Source organism: Bicyclus anynana, chromosome 24 (assembly GCF_947172395.1).
Source record: "Bicyclus anynana chromosome 24, ilBicAnyn1.1, whole genome shotgun sequence".
Classification (NCBI taxonomy): domain Eukaryota; kingdom Metazoa; phylum Arthropoda; class Insecta; order Lepidoptera; family Nymphalidae; genus Bicyclus; species Bicyclus anynana.
The window spans coordinates 4835348-4850104 of NC_069106.1; the positions used below are offsets into that span (position 1 = coordinate 4835348).

Genomic DNA, 14757 nt, shown 5'->3' on the forward strand with positions numbered 1-14757 from the left:
TACATGTAAATGCAAAGATTTGTAAAATTTTATCTGGTGCTTCCTAGAAAACAAACTGCCATAGAGGTTAACTTCAGAAATGACCAAAATTCAAAAAAATCGATCTATTTTTATCCCGGGGCGTGCGTCCAAATATTGGAAACATCCTAGGTAATGTCCATAGGGTTATAATTTACTCCGTACCGACTCTTAAATCTATGGTCATTGTTATATTTATTTTATGCAAGCACTTTTGTTTCTATTGTAATAATTTTTTCCCCTTCATTTGGGCCCCTCAATTAATTTAATCAAAAAAAATATCAAGGTTACAGGGCCCCTACAAGGCACGCTACGCCACTGATATCTATACAAGTCAATTAGCAATGTTCCTGTTTCTATCCCATCCCTGGTAAGGTAATGTCTGGTAGGGTAAAGGTACGTCCCGTCTCCGTCTATGCGAGCCGTGGTGACCAGCGTAGATGACTTGGTGGTCGTCGTGGTCATCATGCGAGCTGAGTTTCTTGACTCCGACGATGGCTGACAGCATTAGAGCGAGAGCTGACACGGCTAACGCCTGGAAACAGAGACAATGTATTTAGTTTTATCTGTCTTCCAAAAGCGAGGAGGTTTTATGTACCTATATTTTTTATTGTATTAGCTAAAGCCGTTTATATAGTAAAGCTTTGGTTTTGATTTTTCCTGTGGTTCTTTCAGAAATGGCTCTAACACAACACCGCCTTGTTTCTTCCTTCACTTACACAATCAGAAAAAAAAATCATATACTGTATGAATACTGTGTGAATACTAGTGTTGTGTTTAGAGCTAAGAATCGACATAAGTAATATGAATATACTAGCGGACGCCCGCGACTTAGTTCGCGTAGAAATTAATGTAAACTTTCAAGCTCTATAGAGTTTGAATTTTAAAAATTTTTGAATCATATTTCATATATTAATAATTATATTTCGTATTTTTTTTTATGATTTATAAACAAATTTTTAAAACTGTAACTCTAAAAATGAAGAACTTTCCAACAAACTTTCAGTCCCTATTTCACCCCCTTCCTTTTTTATTTTCGCAATAAAAAGTATCCTATACGTAACCTTCTATGTATTATGGTCTTAAACTGTGCCAAGTTTCATTTGAATTCATTCAGTAGTTTCAGCGTGCAACTAATACGACAGATGTACAATTTAAATGTAGGTACATACCCACTAAGATCGTAAAGAAGAGCGATTACGGAACCGATTCTATTTATTTGTTGATTTCCTCGTGCCGTGGTTTTATTCCCTTACCTACTCCAAATGTCACGAAGTTTAATTAAGTTCCCACTTCAATAAAAATTGAAATTGTAGTAAGCTTCTTACATAACGATCTTCAATCTTATTTCTTTAGTTTTTGTGAATATTTTTTAAAATATTTAATAACATAAGAAGCCATTTTTTTTTATTCTCTACAGGTTAGCCCTTGACTACAATCTCACCTGATGGTAAGTGATGATGCAATCTAGGATGGAAACGGGCTAACTTGTTAGGAGGAGGATGAACCGGAATGCTAAATCGCTTGGCGGTACGTCTTTGTCGGTAGGGTTGGTAATTAGCCACGGCTAAAGCCATGCCAGCCAGACCTGGACCAATTAAGAAAATCTCATCGGCTCAGCCGGGGCTCGAACCCAGGACCTCCGTTTTGTAAATCCACCGCGCATACCACTGCGCCACGGAGGCCGTCAAACCTCGTACCTTCTCTACCTACCTACCTACTCCAATGTCACGAAGCTTAATAAAGATCCCACTTCAATACAAATTGAAATGGTAGTAAGCTTTTTACACAGCAATCTTCAATCTTATTTATTTAGTCTTTGTGAAGAGTTTTTAAAATATTTAAAAACATAAGACGCCATTTTTCTTGAATAATATTGAAAATTACTGATGCGACGGTTTGTGTTGTACTGACTCGAGGATGTATTTGTTTTTTAATTTCGTATTAAAAAACAAATACATCCTCGTGACGGGTACGACACTCGTTTTTCGTATGCTCCATCTGTATATTGATTAATCTGTGTATTAGATATGTTACGTGCTTACAAAATCACCACAAAAGTGATCCGAATGTAGTTACTATATTGAGAGCACACATGCACAATTTTGTGTTATAGACCAGTGGATATGACCTCTGCCTCCGATACCAGAGGATGTGTGTTCGAATCCGGTCAGGGATGCACCTCCAACTTTTCAGTTGTGTGCATTTTAAGCAATTAAATATCACATGTGATCGATCACACTAACGGTGAAGGAAAATATCGTGAGGAAACATATCTGAGAATTTTCTTCTCTGAGAAGTCTGCCAATCCGCATTAGGCCAGCGTGGTGGACTAACCCTTCTCATTCTGAGAGGAGACTCGAGCTCAGCAGTGAGCCGAATATGGGTTGATAACGACGATTTATATAGATAACTTTCATTGTTTACAACAAGTGTGATCGATCACACTAACGGTGAATGAAAACATCGTGAGGAAACCTGCATATCTGAGAATTTTCTTCTCTGAGAAGTCTGCCAATTCGCATTAGGCCAGCGTGGTGGACTATTAGCCTAACCCCTCTCATTCTGAGAGGAGACTCGAGCTCAGCAGTGAGCCCAATATGAGTTGATAACGACGATTTCTATAGATAACTTTCGTTGTTTACAGCACACAAACTTTTCTGTCCGGTGATTATAATCTAGGTATGGGTTATGTTAAGTTATTTAATTTTGTCAGTCTGAACGAAGCCTCTTTCTATGTTATTTAATAAATATTTAATATTTATACGCTCACCAAATATTAATACTTTCATCATTTTTCGATACATATTAAATATTATGGATTCTGTTTGATGTCATAAATATCGAAAGGGTAGGTATTCTCGGAAATTATTTTTCATTGAAACTCTTTGAATAAGAAACAGTTTCAATATTACGAGTTAAAAGCGTATTTGCGATATACATTTTCTTGAAATAAAATTATTCCAACAAATGCGTTTACTTTGAATTTAAATTGAATTTGTGTCAGAGACAACTGCATCTGTTTTATCTTATATGATACGTATATGATATTGTACTAAAAGCTAAGTTAGAACGGGAAAGTTTCAAGAATGAAAGTTTCTCAGCCAGCAGCTGACGTTTGTCAGTACATGTCCTGTGCCTTATAGTCTAAGATCCGGCATTAGGTATGTATAAGTCAAAGTCAAAGTCAAAATTCATTTATTTCAAATAGGCTTAGTTTACAAGCTCTTTCGAAACGTCAGGTAATAAAATTAATTAATTATAATGGTGATAATAATCATACGAATACTTAAAATTTAAGTTACAAGGGATCCAAACGCGCCTTGGTCCGAGAAGAGCCCACAACAAACTCAGCCAAGGTTTATTTTTTTTTTATTTATCACCATTTTACAAACTTATTTAAAATTAAGCATACAGTCGTATAATATCGTCGTTATCAACCCATATACGGCTCACTGCTGAGCTCAAGTCTCCTCTGAGAATGAGAGGGGTTAGGCCAATAGTCCACCACGCTGGCCCAGTGCGGATTGGCAGACTTCACACACGCAGAGAATTAAGTAATTCTCTGGTATGCAGGTTTCCTCACGATGTTTTCCTTCACCGATTGAGACACGTGATATTTAATTTCTTAAAATGCACACAACTGAAAAGTTGGAGGTGCATGCCCCGGACCGGATTCGAACCCACACCCTCCGAAATCGGAGGCAGAGGTCATATCCACTGGGCTATCACGGCTCTTATAATGTAGTACAGTACATATATACCCTAATATTGTCGTAATATTTACGGGACACCCTGTATATAGTTTATTACACTTTTCATGTTGTTATTGTCATTTCAACTTCAATATTGTGATTCAATGTAAATTCTTTTGTTATTCAAGTGACAAGAAACAAATTTTAATAAGTACCGATTTTTACATAATCAACCCCTTTCAGAACTAAAATAGCAATTGTGACTAAGTGTTTAGAAACCATGATCAATGTCTTACATTTTTAGAATCGTTATTTAATGAGCATGTTTTTAAGCTAGATGTACAACTTTTTTTTTTCAACGTGACCGTTAAAAGTACTTGCAATAAAAATCGTTAAACATAAAAAAAAATAATTAGGCCCGTTTTTTGGGAAAAACTCACTTTGTACAAGGAAAAACCATAGTTTCATTGGCTGAAACAACTATTCAAAAATAATTACCAAGCATAAAATCAGCGTCACCAGGACCTCCGTCATGTAAGTCCACCTACGCTACGGAGTCGGTCAAAAACGTCTGTTTGTTCTTATCTCTGGAAAGGCTGAACCGATTTTAATGGGACTTTCACTGGAAGATAGATGAGGTTACTTAGCAACATAATAACTAATCCCGGAAAATTCAAAAGTTACCCCATAATTTGTAAAATTTAAATTGTAAGCGAACGAAGTTACGTGCATACCCACTGTCAATACTTCTAATAGGCTTCTTGCCTCTTTTGTAAACAGTGTTTAAACTGAATTACGGAAGTATTATTAACTATATTGTATTTTGATAAAATTTAATATAAATGTAAAAAACTCTACGAAATTTTTTTGCCGCCGAAACACAACACATTAGCAAGTGACGTCATTCATAGAGATAACAGCGTAATTGGCGTTTGCAATGATTGATATATCAAGTCACCGCAAGCGCCAATCACAAACCGATACCTTGTAGCGAATGACGTCACAGTTTATGATTGGCGTTTGCGGTGACGTGATAAAAATACAATTTTGTTTTATAAAAATATTACAATAGGGATGATGACAATTTTTTAAATTGTATATAAATTAAGAGTTTGCTAATAGTAAGGCAATTTTGTAAAAGGAACAGGGTATCTGCGATCATTATTTTCGGAGCTACAGGGATCTAAAGGGTCAGATTTGCGGCTCTGCCGCGGATCCCTGAAAAACGCCCCATACAAAATGGCACGAACTAATGACGTCGTAGGCAATGTAATGATCGTTAGATTTGTATGTGCGTTCAAACAAAATTACTAAAATCTTTGTTATTTGTGCGTTTATGTTTATAGTTCACATATTAAAAAATGTCACATTTAATGTAAGGAAGCTAAAACTGTATGAATTTTCATCTAATTACGATAAAAGATTTTTAATAGATTTTGAAATTTTATAATCTCATTTATTTTGCAAATATACAGACAACCTTTGCTTTTTATGTATAAATTAGTTAACATTGACCCTATTTACCCGAATGTATCATAAAAATCAATATATTCACACCTAGTCATCATCCCCATTACGAGATTATTTTCACAATTAAAAATGTGATTAGAGTTTCTAGCCGCCTATATGCAGAAAATCTTCTTAGTTTTGTACAGCAGGCGAGTACCCTATTAAAGTAGGATTGAAAACCCAATAGGTAATTGGATAGCGTCGATAATAATTGGAAAGAGTGAATGCTTGTGCAAACCTCTTTGCTCGCTCGCCGTGACGAATTGTTTAATGGAAATTGTTTTACCGACCGCCAGCAAAAAAAGTAGTTACTTTCCCGATACACTATCTTTCTTGTTCTTAGTTTCCATCTAACAGATGAAGCGTAAAGGTAATTACACACTGTCGGTTTGTATGCGTGTTTAAAGCGAGGCGATTGTTTTTCGCTCTGTTTGGTGATCTCATCTGTTTTTTTTTATTCTTTACAAGTTAGCCCTTGACTACAATCTCACCTGATATGGGAAGTGACGATGCAATCTAAGATGGAAGCGGGCTAACTTGTAAGGAGTAGGATGGAATCCACACTCCTTTCGGTTTTACACGATATCGTACCGGAACGCTAAATCGCTAGGCGGTACGTCTTTTGGCTTTGGTAGGGTAGCCAGATCTGGACCAATTAAGAAAACCTCAGTCGGCTCAGCCGGGGAACCCAGGACTTTCGTCTTGTAAATCCACCGCGCATACCGCTGCGCCACGGAGGCCTACTGAATTTTTTTTGTTTGTAAAGGTTCAGGAGTTCAGGATGTATCGACAGTAATAAAAACATTAAGTACCTTCATAGTAAGTAGTCCCAAGCCTCCAATCCCCACCGCTCCCAATGTCTTCGCGAACATCAGTCCAAGCAGCGCCAGGGATCCTCCACCATCTTTGCTGCCTCGACCGGTCACTGAAATAATATCCAGCATAATGAATATATACCATCATCTGTTATTTTTTAAGTAATACACACATATATTATAAAGTGTGTGTAAGTGTGTGTGTATGTTTGTTCCTACTTTACGCTGCGGCTAAAGAAGCGATTTGGCTGTTTGGAAGGGAAAAAGATTTTACTCTGGATTAAAACATAGGCTCACATAGGATCATCCCAGAAAAATCCATGGTTGTCGCGGTATTTGTGAAAAACTGAATTCCACGCGGACGAAATCGCGGGCGTTCGCTAGTAATATTATAATAGTACGAAATCCAGCATAAGAATTTATTAGATATAAGGAATAAATGATAGAAAAAAATCACATTGACACATTGCAAAAAGGTTGCCCAGTAAAATTGCGCCCGGTGAGTATTAAGGATAGCCCAGTGGATATGACCTCTGCCTCCGATTCCGGAGGGCGCGGGTTCGCATCCGGTCTGGGACATACCCCTTATGTGTGAATGCAAAATTTTATAAAATGTGATCCACAATCTCACATAATCTGGTGCTCCCCGGGAAAAGATACATAAAAATTTGCTGCACTACAAAAATGATAAAAGTATCCTACATAGGATAAGTCACCGTTAATTTATTTTAACACTTTTCTGCTGCGGTACGAGGTTTTTTGAAGTCATACTAAAACTGTATGTTTGGTATGAGGTCCATTGACCTCGTAAATCTTGAACACGCTAGACTTACAAGGTCAATTGACCTCGTACCGCATCGAACGTGTTAATTTGGGCCCCCAACTAATTTTCACACACACCATTACGTTACTGATAATAGGCCCGCTGATAAATGATAGCACATCATCACTTTCTATCTGTTGACTGTAATAAGCAAGCAATTTAAAAAAAAATAGAGTGAAAGGAATGATAATGCAAGACGCAATCGAATTCAATCGATTGATCGAGATGGAGATATCGATTTTAAAATCCATTTTTGTTTTTTTAGAAACGGTTTGATTTTTTATTGAATTTTCCAATTGAAAGTTATGTAAAGAATTGCAGTATTTTTTTGCTTTTCTTAAATTGTTTTAAATGTGATTGGGTGAGTCGTGATAGCTCAGTGGATATGACCTCTGCCTTCGATTCTGGAGGGTGCAGGTTCGAATACGGGCATGCACCTCCAACTTTTTTAGTTGTGTGCATTTTAAGAAATTGAATATCACGTGTCTCAAAAGGTCAAGAAAAAAATCGTAAGGAAACCTGGATCGTGAGGAATGTGTGCGCTCAGAGAAGTATCTGAATTCGGCTCACTTTTTGCAATGATTGTGTATTCACGTAACATGTCTATAGTATAAAATGTCGTTGTAAGTCACATCTTCACATAGTACTATAGTGTTTTTCAGATAGCATGGGTACGGTGACATTTCGTTTTACCCTTGAAAGTTTGCCACGATTCACGATAATCTATACTAATAATTTAAAAAGAAAAACTTGATGAATAGGCACAAAAACTACTGGACCGATTTTAAAAGTTCTTTCACCATTCGAAAGCTACATTATCCACAAGTAACACAGGCTAAATTTTATTTTGGATAAAAAATAGGATTCCGTAAGATATTTGGGTTTTTCGGACACAAGGTTTAAAAAAATAACCAGAAAAGTAAGGTAGGGGTAGGTAGGAGTAGGGTAGGGGTAGGAGTAGGTTAGGGGTAGGGTAGGGGTAGGATAGGGGTAGTTGAAAGTTTACATCGAGTTTCACGCGGACGAAGTCGCGAGCGTCCTAGTAGTACATATTATGAACGTCATATGACAACGTCAAAATGTCACTGTATACCCTAATTGCTATCTGAAAAACTCTTTAGTGAAGTTATCGGTCAATTTCAAATGACAAAAAAGTTTATCGTTTGTAGTAGGATATTAAAGATCACAGTCTTTAATGTCGTAGAATAAAATTAATAAAAACTTTATTTATTCAAGTAAGAAAAATCGAGGAAACAGAAATATCCGTTGTGTAAAACACTCGAGTAGGTATCGCATGTCTGAAATAAGCAGTTTCACTTTATTTCCTATATAAACACATTCATCGAGGAAATATAAGTAACTGTTTGCTTGTCGTTAAGTTTAACGAAGTGGAAAAGTGTCATTTACTTAATTTAATTCTTAATAACGAACGCCGTGCGGTTTTACCCGCGTGGTTCCCGTTACCATAAGAAAACGGGGATAATATATAGTCTATAGCCTTCATCAATAAATGGGCTATCTAACACTGAAAGAATTTTAGAGTATAGATTATTTAATTATTTAATTAGGTATTATTGAACTTGCTCTGTTAGCCTGTCCCTTGTATTATATATAAAAAAAACCTTTATACATATAATAAAACTGTAACAGGTCTACTGTACACTGAAGATATTTTTGAAAATTTCTGTTGGAGGGCATTTAATCGATACTGAAGTCAATTATTTTTTTGTCTGTCTGTCTGCCTGTATATTTGTCTGTTTATTAACCGGGCATCACGTTGAAACTACTGAATGAATTCAAACAAAGATGTACGTATAAGTCAATGTGAGCTAGTTATATATTATTTGTGTATGTCTCTATATGTATATTGTAAGTGTACGTAAATAAATAAATAAACAAAACGTGGCACAAATAGTTAAACATTATCACCTCCATATCCCCTCACCTATATTAATAGAGGCATATAACATTTTACAGAACACACATCAAAGAAATGCCATTTATTGGAAATTTAGGGACCTACATAGAATCATTAAAGTCAAAAATCATTTAATTAAATTTGGTTTAGTTTACAAGCACTTTTGAAACATCATACATTCTCGTTTCGAAAGAGCTTGTAAATTTTGACTTTGACTTTGACATCAGCAGGGCACTAACTCACTAACTTAGACGTAAGAATGTTAGTGGACATACACGGAGTTTACCAACCTATTGTTAGCAATTCTTAAGTCACGTGATTTTGTATTCACCATTTATTTAATGCTAACTGATCAAAATTGAGATTACAGGTCATGTAATGTCATTGACTGCCTACTGACAACCCTTAGTGGATATCATTGAGAAAATACATGACATTGGCCAGTTGACATTGTGATTTTTGTTAACAAAAGTCTTTACGGAATACGAAACATGCGGTGGTTATTTGATTTGATGTTTATTTTAATCGGTTGTTAATACCAAATTAGTGAAAAGTAATCTTATATGATGTGATATTTGATATATAAAATCGAAAATTTTAAATTATAGTTACGAGGGTACTTTTATTTAGATCATACATACAATTCATCTTACTTTAAACATATGAAACGTAGAACGTAGATGTGCATAATGCATATGACTGCAAAGTGGTCGGCAATAAAGTTTTGACGTGTGCTCGGCTAGAAAATGCAGAGTTTTATTGGTTTTCTCTACGAGAAATTCGTTTATAGCCCAGAGCGATGCTCAGTTTTACCCAGACTTTGCGATTTATGAGCGGAATGTGATTTGGTTTGCAATGTTGCTTTCCAATGCGAGCCATTTTATATGCATAACAAACAACGAAAATACTACTGAAATTATTATTTTGAAAACTACATATCTCATTTTGATCCTAAGTGTAGTTCTTCCCTATAGAACCTACTTTGGTGGTGGTGGTAGTCCCAAAAAATTACAAATTTGAAATTTCAAAAGATTTTTTAAGGCCTAGTTACTTAAAGAAATTGGTATTTTTAAACTAAATACTTTACAAATAAATTCAAATTGAAATAAAAATTTTATTCAATATGGGTTTTACACTTTTTTCTTCAACTGCCTCTCTGATCCATCGGATTAACAAGACAGTTACTGTATCTATGTGGCTTCGGATCGAGATTCTGAGTTTTTGTTTCTTCTAAGAAATTTTCAGTTAAATTATCAGCCTCGGATTTAGGGAAATTGGTGGTGTTGCACCCAACTGCCACAAAGAGTACGTTAGGCCGTCAAGCCCGATCCTTATTATTACAATCATCATTATCATATCAGCCGATGGACGTCCACAGCAGGACATAGACCTTTTGTAGGGACTTCCAAACATCACGATCTTGAGCCGCCTGCATCCAGCGATGTCGTCGATCCACCCGGTCGACCAACACTGCGCTTTCCAATGCGGGGTTGCCATCACAAACAGCACTCTGGGGTCCCAACGTCCATCGGCTCATCGAACTATGTGCCACATCCCATTCAGCTTTACAATAGTGATCGTAAAACAGTCTATCATCTAACCCACCAATCCGCATTGAAGCAGCGTGGTGGGTCTAAAAAAATCTCTGATGATGATGCCTGTGATGACGTATAGACGTGGACACTGACGGTTGTCCTTATCCTCAAATTTAAAGTCGCTCAGCTATGGAGAAGGCTCAGTTAGGAGTCTCTCTGAAGGGCAAAATCCGGAATGAGGAAATCCGTAGGAGAATGAAATTAATCGACGTAACCCAAAATTAGCTAACTGGTGTGGGAGTGGGCGGGCCATATTTGTCGCAGAACGGAAGGCAGACGTGTTCAAGAGTGAAGACCAATACCAGCAAGCGCAGTGTAGGACGCCCTCCAGCTAGATAGTCTGACATTAAGAAGGTAGTGGGAATTGGTTGGAGGAAGGCAAAGGATCTTGTGTGGTGGCAAGCTCTCGGAAAGGCATATGTTCATCTATGGACGGTTACAGGCTGATGATGATGACGAGGTAGCTATTATATTAAGCAACGAAAATAAAGAGAAAGTTAACAATGCGACGTGTATAATTTTTTTTTATGTATGAACACACGATTTTAATTTTTTTTTTTAATTAAAAAGGGTATATTTCGAATTAGGTCCCTATATAGAATAGCCCACTTACGTACCATTAAAATAACATTATAATATTTTCTGATTAATAGTGATTTAATGTGATTAATAGATCACTTTGAAGGAGTGATCTATTAATCAAGGCGTACCTATAGTAAAGATCTGGGTTTCTTTGACATTATTTACGTATTTCATGTGTTTTTTTTTCAGTAACGGCTAAAATCAACACCACACGGGCTTGGCACCATCTTCAAAGTGATCAATAGGTAGAAAATATAAAAATGATTTTCCCTTTCTAGTTTGGTGGATACGTTAATGTTTTGAAGTCGGTTATATTTTTGTAAAAAAAATATATTAGTGAACCTTTACTAAAGAACAGTTATTTTTACTAGAATATTCCCTTGAATTTTTTCTGAAAAAGGATGAATCTATTCTTAGACCTGCCACTCGAGTTTTAGTCAAAGATTTGTGTAAGTCGCATTAGCTCCGTTATCTACTTACTGTAATTTTATCACAACGAATTTGCGTAGACAACTTTTGTAATTTACATAACTTAGCGATATTGTCAGTGACATAAAACTTTGTACTTCTTTCGCCTACTTATTTTACAGTTTGTAATTTGTTTAAGAAATACGACATATTATAAGTTTTATTAACAAATTATACTCTTTTTTTCGCGACAAGAAGTATTCTACAAGCTTTTTCGAAGTATTTTCTTTTGAATTCGTGTAGTAGTTTCGGAGTGATACATTAAAAAAAATATTGTCTTTATCTTGCTTGTGTTTTAGATTGGCATGTTTTTGGTGGTGTGTTAGATTGGCTATTATTGTGATAACGTCTTGATAAAAAATAAACATTCAAGGAAACTTATTCAAATCATGTCGACGACCGATGGTCGTTGGAGTCGTAAGGTCCTTGACTGGAGACCACGTCTCGAAGTGTGCCCCCCCCCCCCCCACTAGGTGGAGCGACGACCTCCGGAAGGTGGCAGGCATCGATTGGATGCAAAAAGCCAAAGATAGAGCCGGCTGGCGCTACTTAAAAGAGGCCTATGTCCAGCAGTGGATACATAATGGCTGATGATGATGATGATCGTATCGTAATCTGCATGCTTTTTAAGTTTTATATTAATTAGCTTCACTTGCAACTATGTATGTGAGAAAATCTTGGAATCTTAATTTGACCCACTTCCAGGTCATTGATTAAAATGAAATTTTGAACACGCTCTGAGTTCTGATGACAATATATACGAATTATGCACACTCAATACCTCACAGTGCCTGGTCTTAGAGTTGTGTTACACTTATTGTTGAAAATACTTTTATTCCAACTTTAATCGATTTCAACAAGTTTGTGGTTCTTAATTCTAGATTAATTAATATCTACAATTTTTCGATTTTCAAGGAAAGTTTTACGATGAAATGCTTATACCGCATTGCATAAGCAAGTTCAGTTTAAGTAATCTAATGAGTTTGAAACTATTTAGACATATTTAGACACACAATGGGTTGAGCTTATTATTGTCCGCCCTCCGCCTCCTTAATCCGGCCCTCCCGCAAAATCCGTTCTTAGTGGACGTCCACTAACTATGAACTACCTCCCTGCCAAATTTCAACTTTGTACATCAAGCAGTTTTCGAGATATCGTGATGAATGACCTTTCGCATTTATTTATTAAGAAGATATCAATACGAAATACATTTACTACTGTTTAAATTTTGAAATATAGACTAATATTACCTATAAAGCTGAAGAGTTTGTTTGTTTGCTTGAACGCGCTAATCTCAAGAACTACTGGTCTGATTTGAAAAATTCTTTCAGTGTTAGAAAGCCCATTTATCGATGAAAGCTTTGAGCTGTATATTATCCCTGTATTCGTACGGGAACGGAAACCACGCGGGAAACCGCGCGGCGTCATCTAGTAAGATAACCATTCGCTGCCCGCGAGTATTTTATCGAAAAGCCCGTCTGCGTTGAAGAAGCCGACAGTCAGGGAATGCGGTTTTAATCTACCGTTGTGAGCCATTTAAAAAATCTTTATATTTCTCTATCGCGCGGATCATGATACTGTGCTCGCCTATTGCCCTTAGTTTACTTTATATTTTTTTACATGTCACATAACGGATACGAAGCGACCGGTCGTCCATTTAGGAGTCAAGTAATAAGTTATTAAGAAAAATGGTCAAAATCCATAATCAACTGGTATACAAGCTACAAGAAAAGGATAAAAGGTAGACCATTTAGACGATGGGCCGATGACATCAAAGCCGTGGCAGGTGGTACATGGACAAGAACTGCACAGGATAGAGAAAAATGGAGAAAGTTCGAGGAGGCCTTTGCCGACAGTGGCATACAGACAGACAGATGGATATTCATGCAAAACAAATAATTAAGTGTGTAATATAGTGTAAGGAATTAAATATAATATTTATGTTAAAAATGTCAGAAATAGAATACTTAAGATAGATAATAATTTTAACTGTAATACTGTCTGAATAAAAGGCTTTTATTATATTATTATTATAAGTTATTCTCAATCATATACTTTTCCATGTTTATAATCACATAGGAATTCAATATGTACTTACCATTATTTTCCTTGTAAGACTCGTCAATAGCTTTCAGCGATTCAGAGAAGATTTTACTCAATTTATCCTTTTCAATTAGATTCGGCAGCTTTACATGTAGTTCGTGGTTGTGGAGAAACTTTGCCATCCTATATAACGGCGTATCACCAATAGATCTTCCCTCATCGTCCAAACTATTATCAGATATACTGACTAATCTAACACCATCAGCTATATCAAAATCACCGCTAAGCAAGGAACATAATACTGAACTAAATATAAAAGTAAAAACTACGGTTTCTCGATACATTTTCGTTTGAAGTTCGTTTGTGAATTAAGTGAGAAAGGGAGGCAAAAATGCTTTTATATAGATAGCTTTCAAAAAAATGAGAACCAAGCAATCGCTTCGCGTTGAAGCGTTGGGTGAAATAAAAAAACATCGTGGTAGCGCCATTCTATAACAGGCTGTTATTTTCACAGTCTGGTTCGTTTTGTAATTAAATGACATTTATTTTTTAATGGCCTATGTTTCTTTGACGTTTGTTATGGTTCCTCTACATTCTACTCCAGGGTTTCTCAAACTTTCGGCTCCACGAACCTCTGTTAAAATTTCTAAGTGACAGCGAACCCCTTACTAACTAATGACACACCCCCCCCCCCTCTCCTCCCAAAGAAAACAATTATTTGACTGTTGAAGAAAATATGATTTTTATTAGATTATAAGGTAACATAGTATATAGAACCAGAAGAAATGTCTTTGACTTGATATCAATGATCAAGCCACCACTACGTAAATCTTGTCGCGAACCCCCTGCCGTCAAATGGCGAACCCCTAGTGGTTCGCGTACCCCACTTTGAGAAACCCTGGTCTACACCATCGGCCATAGTGGAAAAATGCAAGCGGTAACGTGTAGAGGGCGTTAATTTCCAATGGTTGCTTTTGTTCGATCGTAATAAAGTCAAAGTTAAAGTTTTTTTTTATTATTTACAAGTTAGCCCTTGGGTACAATCTCACCTGATGGTAAATGATGATGTAAGCTAAGATGGAAGCGGGCTAATCCGTTTCGGTTTATACACGGCATCGAACCGGAACGCTTAATAGCTTGGCCCAACTCGACATCGAACTCAGGACCACGAAGACAAAAAGGTAAAATAAATACGTAATTATTTAATGAACGATTTTGGTAAAAACTTCGTAATTGTTGGATGATAGAAATAAGCAATAAACGTATTCCTTTACCTGTGAAATTGGTTGGT

General features: G+C 36.4%; 1 protein-coding gene across 1 annotated transcript; it reads right to left on the reverse strand.

Moving 5' to 3' along the window:
• Window positions 1-219: 219 nt before the first annotated feature.
• Window positions 220-13924, reverse strand: LOC112053143 (uncharacterized). Its single transcript, XM_052889009.1, has 3 exons — window positions 13522-13924; window positions 6035-6147; window positions 220-553 (listed from the first exon to the last, which is right to left on the reverse strand). The coding sequence occupies exons 1-3, from the start codon at window positions 13808-13810 to the stop codon at window positions 353-355; spliced, it is 603 nt and encodes a 200-aa protein (XP_052744969.1). The 5' UTR covers window positions 13811-13924; the 3' UTR covers window positions 220-352.
• Window positions 13925-14757: the final 833 nt, after the last annotated feature.